At 50.7% G+C, this 15,778-nt stretch overlaps 1 protein-coding gene across 1 annotated transcript; it reads right to left on the bottom strand.

Annotated features, from left to right (window-relative positions):
• Positions 1 to 3,018: 3,018 nt before the first annotated feature.
• Positions 3,019 to 3,753, bottom strand: LOC133751944 (proline-rich protein 23A-like). The gene has a single exon (XM_062182187.1). The coding sequence runs from the start codon at positions 3,751 to 3,753 to the stop codon at positions 3,019 to 3,021; it is 735 nt and encodes a 244-aa protein (XP_062038171.1).
• Between the last annotated feature and the right edge of the window lie 12,025 nt (positions 3,754 to 15,778).

The raw sequence follows: 15,778 nt of genomic DNA, 5'->3' as shown, positions 1-15,778 counted from the left end.
GGGCACTGGATTGGAAGTGGAGCAGCTGGGACTTGAACCTGCACTCATATGAGATGCAGGTTTCTCAAGCAGTGGTGTAACCCTCTGTGCCACAATGGCAAGCCTGACACTAAAATCTTGCACTCTGTGTACAATAAATAAATAAATCTTCAAAGAGTGAATCTGGAGTCAATCCAACAGGTCATTATGTTAAATCAGTGATTAGCCCCTGATTTTGGAAAGGAAGAATGGTAAAAAATAAATAAAATAAACCAATGCAAGGAAGAACTTTCTCTCTCTCTCTCTCTCCATCTACAACTCTACCTATGAAATAAAAATATACAAATAAAAACTAAATCAATAAACAAATAACTATCTGGCTCTACCTTTCACTCCGATGAGCTTCAGCACTCGCAAGGCAGCCCACTGGTGGCACCACATGATATAAATGCATTAGTGAAATTTTTCCAAGAAACTACTCCTCAGGATAGAGACAAAGTGAGCAGGTATGTAAAGGGACCCAATTAATTTGAAGTCTTGAGAAATGAGAAACATAGTATGTTACACAATGCTGCCTAATAAAGAAAATAAGTCGAATTTTGAAAATGGGCAATGTTAATATCAGCTAATTGGAGGAAAATAGTATGATAAAGGGTATAAAACATCATATAGCTACTGAGAGACGTGGCGGGGCTTTGATGGGATAGCATCACTTGTTCTCTCAGCAGTTCTGGAGATTGGAGAGGGGTTCAGTGTACAAGAGAAACTGACTCTTTATTTAAATTGAAATTTGAAAGGCTTAGTTCTCGAGATGTGAAAGGTCACAGGTTGCAGCCGACAGCTTTTCGAACACTGAACTCATCCGACTCAACTGTAGAACATCAAAGTCAAGAAAGCCAACAGCCTCATCTCATACAAGGAAAAGACAGCAGCCATGGCAGACTTCGAACATGCACTACAAGAACGGCAGGGAAAGGAATACAGGAGTATCTTGAAAGGAGTGAGGGAGTGTAGGCAGTAGTTGAGAACTTCAAACCCACCTGAAACCTAACACATACTAGCTTGAAGGTGTGATTGAAATATGTGCAGATACACAAAACTAAGATTTGCCACACAGGCCATAGCTGAAAGAATTCTTGGAAAGCACACCTCGGTAGGACAACAGATACCGAGGAAATGAAGCCACGAAATGCAAGTACAGAAAGTGGGCAAAGACACTGATAACGTATGTCAGTAAATCTAAGTAATAATTATTAATGTTCAACAAACAATAACTTTTTTATAAGTAATAATTTATTTTTTATGCAAAGTAAAACAAACTTGGCAAAAGAATGGACATGAAAAATTAGCAATGCATATTTAAAAAACCAAACACAGAAACAAAAATTAAAACCCCAAAAAATACTAGAAGTAGAATCATATTATAGATGCTCAGTGGCTAGAAGTTTAAACAGTCCAAATTGCCAAAGGAATTGATTCAAAAACAAACCACAGTCACGTTATTGCATTCAGAAAACCATTTCTTAATATTTACAATCTGAAGGTGATGCTACCGTCATTTCATCCCTGAAGCTCAGACCCACCTTTTTTCTCGGGCAGAATGATTTTAAACTAATTTCTTCTCTAGGACAAGGGTTGTTGACAATCACGTCCAGTAAAGATCACACTCTATGGTGAAATTCCAAAGCATTAACACGAGGCTTAAGACAGGAATATTGCTATCAATTAAACAGTACAACCTGGATTTCAAATAAAACCCAGTAAAAAAAAACTGAGAAAAAAAAGTCAAGAGAAAATATTATTATTATTGTCATAATCAACCAAGAGAATCTGCAAATGAAACATTAAAGAAATTCAATAGGGCTTGCGCAAAGGCTCACTTGATTAATCCTCTGCCTAGGTCACAGGCATCCCATATGGGCACCGGGTTCTAGTATTGGTTGCTCTTCTTCCCGTCCGGCTCTGCTGCGGCCCGGGAAGGCAGTGGAGGATGGCCCACGTTCTTGGGTGCCTGCACCCGCGTTGGAGACCAGAGGAAGTACCTGGCGCCTGGAATCAGATCTGCTTAATACCAGCTGTGGCACCAATATGGGGTATGAGCCAACTAAAGGAAGACCTTTCTGTCTGTTTGTCTCTCTCTCTCACTGTCTAACTCTGCCTGTCAATAATAATAATAATAATTCTGTCTCAATCTTTTCCCTCAATTTCACTTTCACAGTTATAAATAAAAAAATCCAATAAATCTATCAGAATTGAGATCAATATAAGAAACAAATTATTTCTATACATTAGCAACAATGTACAACATATACTCAGGATCCTAGAACAACACAAAACAGAATTGGGAACTTTGAACTAGCATGGGGCATTATCTTAAAAATAGACAGGAAGCAATGAATGGGAAAGAGTTGGTATTTGGGGTGGGGATGCACAAACCTAACTGCCAAACCTAACTACTTTTGCTAACCAAGTCATGAACAAAATGGGGGTACGTGGTCAGGGTGCCCTGTGCTTTGTTTGGTCCACGTACAACTGTTTTTCAACCCCCCGAAAGCGACGAGGGCCAGCATCAGGAAGAGTCCATGGTCAGACGTTTGCCAAGAACTTACAGAGTCTGGGGCCCGAAGAAAACAGAGTCTGTCATCATTCCAATGTGGGAGACGAGGGGTCCAGTGGTAGGGTGCTGGGGGCGGGCTGGCGTTTTCCAAAGTGCTGAGCTGAGGCTCCAAGCCAACATAAGGGCCATGACAGTGCCTGGGTGCCTTCTGCGCAGAGCAGGGCCCAAGCAGAACCTGAGGTCTCAGGGCGGCTGCGCTGCAGGCAGCATTGTCCTTGGGTGTGTGAGGAGATGGTCCTTCTCCCAGACTTGCTGAGCCAACAGCCCTGGAGATTGGTGCAAGGCCGTCTACAGCCAAAGGGCCTCCCTCTCTGCGCCCTTTGTCTCCTCTTGGGGACACACAGCAGGGCACCCAGAAGGGCTCTCAGAAGCCCCTCACCTGGACATCAGCTGCGTGGCGAGGGGCTGCAGGGGCAGGTCCTTCATTCCTGGAACAGGCGTCTCCGGGCCTTGCAGGCGGGCCGAGGAGGGCGCTGCGGGCGCCCCGGGGGCTCCGGGGGCCCTGGACTGGGAGACGGAGGCAGAGGCTGGAGCGGAGAGCCGGGCAGCGGCCGCCACAGCTCGAAGTCCAGGTCGAAGCCCGAGCCGCGGCTGGAGCCCCTTGCAGCGCCCAGGCAGAGCCCCGCGGCCCAGCCGGCTGCAGGCTCCCCGCGGAACGCCAGGAGCAGCTCGGGGTCGGCGTGGTCTTCCGAGGCCTCTCCCTGGCCGGCCATCTCCGTGGGGGCTGCGCACACGAATCCCTGCTGCAGCACGACGTCCTCGGCCGCGGCGTCCAGGACAGCGGGCAGCGCCAGGCCGCCCGGCGAGGGGCCCTGGCCGGCGGCCTCCAGGAGGCCCTCGGGGACCAGCAGCAGCGTGTGGCCGGGCAGAGACACGCTGAGGACCGACGTGGGCTCGGGCTCCAGCAGCAGGTCGACGTGGTCCAGCGGCACCTGCAGGGCGCAGCCGGCGGCCAGGACCACGACGGAGGTGAGCGGCGCGGCGGCGGGCGGGGGCGCGGGCGGGACCGGGAGGCCGGGCTGGGGCCGGGGCTCTGCGGCCGCGGGCTCCTGCACTCGGCGGCGCTTGGCAGGGCCGGGGGCTCCGGGCGCTCCGGGCGGCGGGGGCCTCGCGGGCTCAGCGCAGGCGCTGGGGCTGCGGGGCCGGACGCCCCTCATGGCCACGGCTCTGCGGGCTGCGCTCCGGGGGCCGGGCAGAGGGTGCGAGGGGCGCGGGCTTCGCGATCCTGCGGGCGCTGTCAGGCCCCGGGGACAGGGCAGGCGGCCTGCGGCGGATGGACGGCTGGGCTGCAGTCTGGCTTTGCAGGAGCAGCGCCCACCTCAGGGACGGGCCTCGCACCTTGGAACCTTCGGCCTTCCTGCTAGCGCTCCGGATGTGCTGTGCTCCACCAACCGTGTTCCAAGTCGCAAAATGTCCCGCCAGACTCCGCCCCCCGGAGCCTCCGCCCCAAAGCGGAATCCTGGGTACGACCAAGATCCGGGCTCTGATGGTGGCTCAGTGTGTGGGAAAGACTTCGAGGAGTCCACAGGGTGCGGCTGACGACTATCCAGGGCTGTGGTTGGTTGGTCAGTGTGCGGGAACCGTAGGGGACGGGCCCCTGTGCCACTCCTGGGCTTGTCAGTTCTCGGGCTTTCTCACGTTGAGAAGGGCGTAATGTTCAGGTCACGTGAGTGGATTGCAAAACCAGGAATCCCAGGTGACAACGCTGACCTGGAAGTACCCTGGGCGCCATTTTTATTCCTGTCGTTTTTTAGGATTTTAGGTGAGATTCTTAGGCCTGTGTTTCGCCTAAGGTGTCAGTGACTGGTGTGGCCCCTCAGGGTGTTGGGAAGGTAGGGGTGGAACGCGCTCACCCCGTGTGGCGATTTCTTGTCCTGTTTGACCTAAGTGGTAACTCTTAGGTATATGAGCCTTTAGCCCAAGTTGCGGGTGGTGAGCATGTAGAAGTTATGAAGTAGCTTGCTGGGAGCAGGGGACTGGTTGCAGGGGTGGCGTTGCCAGCGCCCGGAAGCCGCAACATTTTAGCGTCAGTGCTCCGAGTGAGTTGGAAAGCAGCCTACATGGAGCTTGTGTAAGGGAAGGTGTGGCTCAAACCGCCTTCCGTGCTAGAAGGGGAAGAAACCCCACATGGCTTCCAGGATAGGTAATTTTTACAAATGGTTCCTGAGGACTACAAACTCTTTCTTCTCGTCTCTGATTTTATTAAGTCGTCACCTTGGAGATAACCATTGTGACTTCTTACCATTCAAAATATTTTGTGCACTTAAAACCAAATCACATGCATGTTACTCATCTCCCTTTTCTTTTTATAACATTTATTTGTAAGGGCTACCTAGTATTCCTTTGCATAAATCAAACATCTCTGGGTGGACGTTTAAGTTAGTGGTTGTCACTTGGTGGCACTGGCAACCTTTTGCGGGTTCGTGGGATACGCACATTTAAACATAAACTTAATTCCACATCCATTGACTTAAAAAAGAGATTTATTTGAAACGCTGAGCGACAGAGAAATTTCCAGCTGCTGCTTAATTCCCTAAATGGCTGCAGCAGCCAGGCCTGGGCAGGGCAAAAGGCGGGAACGCGGAACTCCATCTTGGTCCCCCAGTGGGCGTCAGACACCGTCACCTGCTGCTTTCCCGAGTCCAGTAGCAGGAAGCTAGGTCTGAGGCAGCATACCGGGGCCTGGGGGGCGACAACCCGGCACACTGGGAGAGGGGGTGCAGGCATCGCAAGCAGAAGCCTGAGGCTTGGCGCCAACAGCCCCGGAAATACGGATTCCTTGGCCCGCCTCAGAGCCACTGAGTAGGAGTCTTGGGACAAGGGCCCTAGGGATTGTCTGCAATCACCTTCAGAAAATTCTTGGAAGCTGAAGTTGCAGACCGGTGACCCTGTCTCATGTAGCAGTTGAGGGGCTCAGGCAGGGAGCGGGAGCTGTATGCTTGCCACGGGGCCCTTCTTCTAGGCCTCACTCGCTGCCTTTCTTGGCCCCCGGGCCTAAGGCCTGCAGATTGCCCTTGGCCTGGGTATCCTGTGTTCCCAGCTGCGCTGCTGGCAATCCTTGGGCGCCCGCGGGAAGGCAGTTGGGTGGTGTTAGGAAAGACCAGGCTGGGAGCCTGAGAGCGTCTCCCATGGGGGCGCAAGTGGGTAGTCCTGGCTGGGAGGTGAGGGGAGCGCCGCGGCGGGGTGTTCGGCTGCGGAGGGCGGGTTGGCGTGGAGGTGGTTGGAAAGACCTGCTTGGGGCCTCTGAGTTCGGTCCGTGACCCTTGAGCGTTCCACGCAGGTGGAACATTGGGGACACCAGGAGGAGAGAAGGAGAGGAGTCGGCGGGGGGAGGGGCGAGGAGCGTGGGCTCTTGGCTGGGCCTCCGGTGGTGCCCGAGCTGGGTGGTGCCCCAGCTTGCCTGGCCTCAGCAGGCAAACCACGCCGGGTCATGGGCTCTGGGCTTGAGCCCAACTCTGTGGGCTCAGAATCCTCACCGCAAACTCCCCTCCGAGGGAAGGTGGCCCCACTTCGGGTGGGAAGCCATTAGTAGCGTTCCTGGAGGAGGCACCCCTGGTGGCCTCTCCTAGTCTCCCTGCTGACGGTGCTTGTGGGCAAGTCACCTCAGCTGGCCCCAGCCTCAGACGCGGAGAATGCCATCTGCTGTGCAGAGTGGTTGGGGATGTACAGTGTTCCTGGGACCTAGGAAGTGCTCAGTAAGGATTAGCTGTTGGTCCATTGTTTTATCATTGCTGTCTCCCACTGTGCAGTGCCAGCCCTGTTCCCCAGTGGCGTGTTGCATACAATAGCATGATCATTATTCCAAAAATGGATTTGACCTGTTAAGAAACACTCTCAGGTGTTTTCATGGTTCAGACATAGCCAGGCTGGGCACTGGATCAGGTGCTTTTCTCAGGCCTGATTCTTCTTAAGACCACCAAGGGGCCGGCGCTGAGGCGCAGCGGGTTAACCCCCTGGCCTGCAGTGCCGGCATCCCATATGGGCACCGGTTCTAGTCCTGGCTGATCCTCTTCCAATCCAGCTCTCTGCTGTTCCCTGGGAGGGCAGTGGAGGATGGCCCAAGTGCTTGGGCCCCTGCACCCCCGTGAGAGACCCGGAAGAAGCTCCTGGCTTCGGATCAGCACAGCTCCGGCGTTGCGGCCATCTGGGGAGTGAACCAGCTCGTGGAACACCTCTCTCTGTCTCTACATCTCTCTGTAACTCTTTCAAATAAAATAAATCTTTAAAAAAAAGAGCACTGAAGATGGTCGTTGCATTAGCATGCTGCTCATTGGGCTGCCCTGGTGTCAATCAATATCACCTAACCAATCAGTATGAAGTACTTATACCTGCATGTGGGCAGTGTTGGGGAAAGTGACTTGAGTCAAGTGGGTTCCAGTAGTTTAGGAATCATGGGGCGAAGAGGACTTTGTCGAAAGGGACTCAAGAGTTTCAGGTACTTGGGCGCTGTGACTCCTTCCTGCTACCTGTGAGGCCTGGCGGGCTGGGACTCTTATATGCTCTTGGCATTGACTGTAGTGAGGGCCCTCTGTTATCCTCTATAATGCAGAGTTAGTGACTTTTAAAAATCCCATCCCATCCTTTCACTGAAACTAGCAGCATCTGGTCCTGACTCCTTCCACACCTGGAGCTGAAGTCCCGTGGACTGTCCTTATAGCCACTGCTGCATTTGTAGCCTCATCTCTCTATCCTGTCTCCTGCTTTGCCAGCTAATTTTATCTGCCTGCTCTGCCTCTGTGCTTTCACAGATGAATGTTTCTCTAGAAGAACACTGGTTAGCAGGGATTGGATCCAAAGCAGGGCAGCTGGGACTCAACTGGTGCTGGGCATTGGGCTCCTGGGTCCTCATGTGGTGGCTTTGAACCTGCTGCCCCACAATGCCCCTCCCCCAGTCCTCATGTTGAGTTAAGTGCAACACGTGATGAGTCACTGGGTCTTTCCCTTAAACACCACCACCCTCCCCTTGGCACCCACGTTCTCACTCTCTCTGCTCTATCTCTGGTTTCTTCTTATTTCCTTAGCTAGTTCCTCCTGATTCTTGGGTCTGGAACATTTCAGGACACAGTTCTTGTCCTTTTCCACCTTTCTTTTATTTATTTATTTATTTATTTATTTTAAATTTTTGACAGGCAGAGTGGACAGTGAGAGGGAGACAGAGAGAGAGGTCTTCCTTTTTGCCGTTGGTTCACCCACCAATGGCTGCTGCAGCCGGCGCACCGCGCTGATTCGAAGCCAGGAGCCAGGTGCTTCTCCTGGTCTCCCATGCGGGTGCAGGGCCCAAGGACTTGGGCCATCCTCCACTGCCTTCCCGGGCCATAGCAGAGAGCTGGCCTGGAAGAGGGGCAACCGGGATAGAATCCGGCGCCCCAACCGGGACTAGAACCCAGTGTGCCGGCGCCACAAGGTGGAGGATTAGCCTGTTGAGCCACGGCGCTGGCCCTTTTCCACCTTTCAACTTTGCTGTCTTCCTTTAAGTACTATGTGTGTGTTGCTGTCACCCATCTGTACCTCCCCTATGGCCATCCAAGTGCATGCTCACTGTTTTCTGCTGGATGTCTGTTCAATTGAAGTGTGTGCAATTTGCAATTCTGTAGGTCAGGATGATTGAAATATTGCTCATTTTATATAATTCCACCTAATAATAGTTCAAACTGAAGATCCAAATTTGAGCTTTTTGCATTTCCTGAAGGCTGACTTTCTTAAAGTTCTCCCCGTGATGATAACTGGTAACTCCACCCTTCCGGTTGCAGGAATCTGGACCTCAGAGTTGTCCTTGAGTGTCCTCTGTCACATCCATAGCCATTCCATCCCCATGTCCCGGGTTGTACCACTTTGTGGCATTCCTTCTGCTACCAGGCTCCATCCCTGAGGGAGTTACTGTAGAGAGTTCCTCAGCTTCTCCTTGCATCTCTCCTGGGTCTGTTTTCAGGTTAGTCTACACACAACTGCAGAGGTCCTTGTAAACCAGAAGTAGATATTCACCCCCCCACACACACATGGATGCTGGGAAAACAGAAACACACACGAAACAGAAGTAGAACATTGCAGTCTGCTCATTTCACTCAGGACTAAAGCCAATGTTTTATATGGGCCTGCAGGGTTCTGTATGCCCCTTCCACCCACATTATCTGTCATAGTCAACCTCCTATCACATCCTCCTCACTCCTTCTTTAAAGCTCTCTGGTCTCTGATATTCATGAAAGGTGACAAGATTATGCATAGATTTTGGAATCGTCCTTTCTCTTCAGGGAACCCTCAACACTGGTCTTTCTGTGTTTCTCCACTATGTTTCGAAGCTTCCTCTGGGCACATCAGCTAAAAGGACAGTCCCAGACTCTTCTCCCTCCCTTCCCTGCCTTAATCCAAATCTCACACTTCTCAGTGGGACTCAGTATATGATGGCTCAATGTACTATTGCTTGACTTTATACTGGTGCAAAAGCAATACACATTTGGTGGAAGTGGTACTGGGACTCTGAATTTTGATCTTCCCCTGGGGTGCTGGATAGCGGGTGGATAGTGGCAGCAAGTGCAGCTCCCAGTCAGTCGTGGCACTGGGAGGATAAAGAACCGGCATTCCATGGGGTGCTCTGTTGCCAAGGATGTGTGGATATTGTCTTATGTATTTGCTCTCATCATTTTCTATAAAGATCCCTTCTGTGTATGTACATCAGATATTCAATGTTTTAGTTTAAAAAAACTTAGTGTTGGGGCTGGCACCGTGGCTTAACAGGCTAATCCTCCACCTTGTGGCGCCGGCACACTGGGTTCTAGTCCCGGTTGGGGCGCCGGATTCTATCCCGGTTGCCCCTCTTCCAGGCCAGCTCTCTGCTATGGCCCGGGAAGGCAGTGGAGGATGGCCCAAGTCCTTGGGCCCTGCACCCGCATGGGAGACCAGGAGAAGCACCTGGCTCCTGGCTTTGGATCAGCACGATGTGCTGGACGCAGCTGCCATTGGAGGGTGAACCAATGGCATATAGGAAGACCTCTCTCTCTCTCTCTCTCTCTCTCTCTCTCTCACTATCCACTCTGCCTGTCAAAAAAAAAAACTTAGTGTTGGATGATTTTGCTAAAATTAGGCTAACGTACTCTGAGCATGTTTACAGCAGGCTAGACTCAGCTACGATGTTTGGTAGGTTAGGTGGATTACATGAATTTTTGATTTTTGATAATTTTTAACATAATTTGATATTTCAACTCACAATGGGCTTATCAGAATATAAACCTGTTGTACATCAAGGAGCATCTGGTATTAAACATGTTGTGCATTTCACTTATCCTGTTTACTATCTGTATTCTTTTTTTTTTTTAATTTTGACAAGCAGAGTGGACAGTAGAGGGAGATAGAGAGAAAGGTCTTCCTTTTTGCCGTTGGTTCACCCTCCAATGGCCGCCGCAGTAGGTGCGCTTCGGCCGGCGCACCGTGCTGTTCCGATGGCAGGAGCCAGGTGCTTCTCCTGGTCTCCCATGGGGTGCAGGGCCCAAGCACTTGGGCCATCCTCCACTGCACTCCCTGGCCACAGCAGAGAGCTGGCCTGGAAGAGGGGCAACGGGGACAGAATCCGGTGCCCCGACCGGGACTAGAACCCGGTGTGCCGGCGCCGCAAGGCGGAGGATTAGCCTACTGAGCTGCGGCGCCGGCTTCTATATTCTTTCTAAAAAAGATTTATTTATTTGAAAGAGTTACATGGCTGGCACCGTGGCTCACAAGGCTAATGCTCCACCTCAGGCGCCAGCACTCCGCCTTCTAGTCACTGTTGGGGTGCCGGATTCCGTCCCGGTTGCTCCTAGTGCAACTCAATGCTGTGGCTCTTCTTGCTATGTACTCGTCACTACCAACTGAACATGCAATAGATGATTCGTGTTCTGTGAAATTCTAAGAGGGGGCTTGTTTACTGTGAAGAAACTATGTATGCATTTCAAATTCTTTTGCACAAAAATAACCTTTTCATTCCATTTTCCCATGGAACTCTTGGAGGTCGCCTCCTCTGACTGTCACTTTCACGCTCTCATTCACCCCACGGCAGCTCCCCTTAGTTCTGCCACTCTGTCCCCTCTACCAAAAGAAAGGGAACCTCAGCATCATCTCATCTCCACCAGGGAAATTTCTATTCCTCACTCAGACACACCAGAGACTCCTGCTGAGAACCAGACATCATATACCTGTTGACGCAAAATTGAAACTGGAGGTTATTACACAGGATAGGTAACTACTGATCTAAGTTCTCTTTTAGAATGGAGATTCCTCCCAGGGTTGAAATCAACCCAGATGGTAGAACTCAGTGCACCTGCTGTAGCTGGTTCACTCCCCCAAGATCAGAGAGTACACATACAGAGGGTCTCCATGTGGAGCAGTGCATGACTTAAGGATACTTTGAGAGATTTCCTGTCTCTGCTGGAATCCTATCAAATACAGACCAATGAGGGAATATTAGGTGCTAGCACTGGCATAGGAGGTAACACACCACCTGCAGTGCCTACATCCCATATATGTGCCATTCAAGTCCCAGCTGCTCCACTTCACATCTAGCACCTGCTAATGCACCTGGGAAAGCAGAAGATGTCCAAAGTACTTGGGCCCCTGCACCTGCAAGGGGGACCCGGAAGAAGCTCCTGGCTGCTGGCTTGGTCTGGTCCAGCTCTGGCTATTCCAGCCATTTGGAAAGTGAACAAGAAGACAGAAGGTCTCTCTCTGATTCTCCCACTTCCTTTCTCTCTCTGTATCTCTGCCTTGCAAATCAATCAATCAATCTTATACTAAAGGGGGGATGGTACTGTGACATATTGGGTAAAGCCAACAACTGCAGTGCCTGCATCCCATATGGGTGCCAGTTCTAGTCCCAGCTGCTCCACTTCAGATCCAGCTTTCTGCTATGCCCTGGCAAAGCAATAGAAGTCGGCCCAATTCCTTAGGCCCCTGCACCCATGAATGAGGCCAAGAGGAGGCACCTGTCTCCTAGCTTCACAGCGACATGGCTCCAGCCATTGTGGCCATGTGGGGCCTGAACCATTGGATGAAAGACCTCTCTCTCTCTCACTCTGTGTGTGTGTGTGTTTGTGTGTGTTCGTGGGCACCTCTGCCTCTGTGTAGTTCTGCCTTTCAAACAAATAAATAAATCTTAAAAAAGAAAAAGGAACTTTAAGAGGCACTCCCACTTCATGGCAAGGCTGCTCCTATAGTGGGTGAAGCCCATACAGGAGGATATTATATGTAAGGTAAAGCAGCTTGTTATGCCAAATGAGTAGCCTTAAGCAATGTTAGGATCTCTTCTCAACCCTCAAAGAGCTTTCCACAGTGACAGTGCTCCAACACACACGGCGGACATTCCTAAAACCTGCTGTGCCTTCTGTTGGAAGTGTGGCATGCGCCAACCTGACAAAAGTGATGAGGATTCTGTGTGCCCAGGGAAAGTGCTGTTGTGACAGGAAACAGAGTAGCTGTGCTGGGTCTATCAAGCTGTTTTTTCAGGAAAAAGGTTAAGATCACAGAGACCGTGCTGAGATTCGAGTGTGGTGGGTCCAGCTGTAGATTTCAGAAAGTCGGCATCTCAGGAGACACAAACAGGGGGCTGGCTCGGTGCTGTAGTGGGTTAAAGCCACGGCCTGAAGTGCCCAACCCATAGGGGTGTCGGTTGGAGTCACAGCTGCTTCTCTTCCAATCCTGCTCTCTGCTATGGCCTGAGAAAACAGTAGAGAATGGCCCAAGTCCTTATGCCTCTGCACCCACAAGGGAGACCTGGAAGAAGCACATGGCTTCAGGTTGGTGCAGCTCTGGCCATTGGGCCATTTAAGGTGTGAAATAGCAGAGGGAAGACAGCTCTCTCTCTCTCTCTCTCTCTCTCTCTCTCTCTCTCCCTTTCAAATAATTATTTATTAAAAAAAAGAGAGAGAGAGAGAGAGAGAGAGAGAGAAAAGGGGTGCAGGCAGTTTGAACTGGGGGTGATAAAGTGAGTGATTCCGCCCTGTGCTTCATCTTCTGCTGTGTCATGAAGGCAGTCACATCTCTTTTTTAAAGACTGATTTATTGTTTATTTGAAAGAGTTACAGAGAGGAAGAGACCCAGAGAGGTAGAGAGAGAGAAAGAGAGAGAAACAGAGAGAGATTCAATGCCCAAATGGCCACAACTGCCAAGGCTAGGCCAGATTGAACCCAGGATCTTGGAACTCCATGCAGGTCTCCCACATAGGTGCAGGGGCCCAAGCACTTGAGCCATCTTCTATTGCTTTCCCGGATGCTTTAGCAGGGCACTGGATTGGAAGTGGAGCAGCCAGGACTCGAACCTGTACTAATATGAGATGCAGGTGTCTCAGGCAGTGGTGTAACCCTCTGTACCACAAAGGCAGGCCTGACAATAAAATCTTACACTCTGTGTTCAATAAATAAATAAATTTTCAAAGTGTGAATCTGAAGTCAATCAAAACGGTCATTATGTTAAATCAGTGATTAGCCCCTGATTTTGGAAAGGAAGAATGGTTAAAAAAAACTATCTAACAAATAAAAATATGGCTCTCTCTTTCCCCAATGATCTTCAGATCTCACAAGGCAGCCTATTGGTGGCACCAGCTGATGTCAAATGCATCAGTGAACATTTTTCGAGAAACTACTCATCACGATATAGACAAAGTGATTACTTTCTTCACTCAACATTGATGTGGACACCTTTAAAAAGATGATTAATTACAACAACAGCATCAGAAATAATAAAATAACTGGGAATAAATTTAACCAAGGTAAAACACTTTAACACTGAGAAGTAAAAAACATTGCTGAAACAAATTAAAGAAGGCATGGATAAATGGAAAGATACTCTGTGTTCATATATTGAAAGACTTAACATTGTTAAGTTGCCAGAACCACCCAAAATCATTATAATTCCGCACAGTCCTTATCACAATCCCTTTCAAATAAATAAATAAATAGATGTATATCTATTGAATTCATTGCATTGTTTTATCAATCAATAAATTTGTAACAGTCTTGACCTTCAGGACAAATATATCACAAAAAGGGTTCACCTAAGTATTTCAACAGCACTTTCCATCTTTGAAACGAAATGTGTTTTCCCCATTTACTCCTGAAATAAAATGATTTGCATGCATTACAGGAATTTCCCGTGGGATTTGGATGCGTTGGTTTGGGGGCAGGGGGGTGTATCTTTGTGAGCTGAGGTTTCCTCAGAATCTTGGAAGTCACAGGAACGCATTGGTTCCCAGGTGAAGCCATCTTGGAAATTCGATTAGTGCTCTGTCATTTCTTTTCTAAGAATTTCTCACAGATTTCTGGCGGTGCAGTAGGAACACGGGATATCCAGGCCAAAGGCAATCTGCAGGCCGCAGGCCCGGGGGCCGGGAAAGGCAACGAGCGAGGCCCGGAAGCTGGGCCCGTGGCAAAGATACTGCTCCTGCTCGCTGCCTGAGCCCCTCAACTGCTACATGAGACAGGGTCACCGGTCTGCAACTTCAGCTTCCAAGAATTCTCTGAAGGTGATTGCAGACAATCCCTAGGGCCCTTGTCCCAAGACTCCTACTCAGTGGCCCTGAGGCGGGCCAAGGAATCCGTATTTCCGGGGCTGTTGGCGCCAAGCCTCAGACTTCTGCTTGCGATGCCTGCACCCCCTCTCCCAATGTGCCGGGTTGTCGCCCCGCACCCCCCGGTACGCTGCCTCGGACCTAGCTTCCTGCTACTGGACTCGGGAAAGCAGCAGGTGACGGTGTCTGACGCCCACTGGGGGACCAAGATGGAGTTCCGCGTTCCCGCCTTTTGCCCTGCCCAGGCCTGGCTGCTGCAGCCATTTAGGGAATTAAGCAGCAGCTGGAAATTTCTCTGTCGCTCAGCGTTTCAAATAAATCTCTTTTTTAAGTCAATGGATGTGGAATTAAGTTTATGTTTTTAAATGTGCGTATCCCACGAACCCGCAAAGGGATGCCAATGCCACCAAGTGACAACCACTAACTTAAACGTCCACCCAGAGATGTTTGATTTATGCAAAGGAATACTAGGTAGCCCTTACAAATAAATGTTATAAAAAGAAAAGGGAGATGAGTAACATGCATGTGATTTGGTTTTAAGTGCACAAAATATTTTGAATGGTAAGAAGTCACAATGGTTATCTCCAAGGTGACGACTTAATAAAATCAGAGACGAGAAGAAAGAGTTTGTAGTCCTCAGGAACCATTTGTAAAAATTACCTATCCTGGAAGCCATGTGGGGTTTCTTCCCCTTCTAGCACGGAAGGCGGTTTGAGCCACACCTTCCCTTACACAAGCTCCATGCAGGCTGCTTTCCAACTCACTCGGAGCGCTGACGCTAAAATGTTGCGGCTTCCGGGCGCTGGCAACGCCACCCCTGCAACCAGTCCCCTGCTCCCAGCAAGCTACTTCATAACTTCTACATGCTCACCACCCGCAACTTGGGCTAAAGGCTCATATACCTAAGAGTTACCACTTAGGTCAAACAGGACAAGAAATCGCCACACGGGGTGAGCGCGTTCCAACCCCTACCTTCCCAACACCCTGAGGGGCCACACCAGTCATTGACACCTTAGGCGAAACACGGGCCTAAGAATCTCACCTGAAATAAAAAAAAAAACAAAAAAACACAGGAATAAAAATGGCGCCCAGGGTACTTCCAGGTCAGCGTTGTCACCTGGGATTCCTGGTTTTGCAATCCACTCACGTGACCTGAACATTACGCCCTTCTTAACGTGAGAAAGCCCGAGAACTGACAAGCCCAGGAGTGGCACAGGGGCCCGTCCCCTACGGTTCCCGCACACTGACCAACCAACCACAGCCCTGGATAGTCGTCAGCCGCACCCTGTGGACTCCTCGAAGTCTTTCCCACACACTGAGCCACCATCAGAGCCCGGATCTTGGTCGTACCCAGGATTCCGCTTCGGGGCGGAGGCTCCAGGGGGCGGAGTCTGGCGGGACATTTTGCGACTTGGAACACGGTTGGTGGAGCACGGCACATCCGGAGCGCTAGCAGGAAGGCCGAAGGTTCCAAGGTGCGAGGCCCGACCCCGAGGTGGGCGCTGCTCCTGCAAAGCCAGACTGCAGCCCAGCCGTCCATCCGCCGCAGGCCGCCTGCCCTGTCCCCGGGGCCTGACAGCGCCCGCAGGACCGCGAAGCCCGCGCCCCTCGCACCCTCTGCCCGGCCCCGGAGCGCAGCCCGCAGCGCCGTGGCC

This window comes from Lepus europaeus, chromosome 2 (assembly GCF_033115175.1).
Source record: "Lepus europaeus isolate LE1 chromosome 2, mLepTim1.pri, whole genome shotgun sequence".
Taxonomy (NCBI): Eukaryota; Metazoa; Chordata; class Mammalia; order Lagomorpha; family Leporidae; genus Lepus; species Lepus europaeus.
The sequence above is the reverse complement of the archived record's forward strand: the minus strand, read 5'-3'. Positions and strand labels throughout refer to the sequence as shown.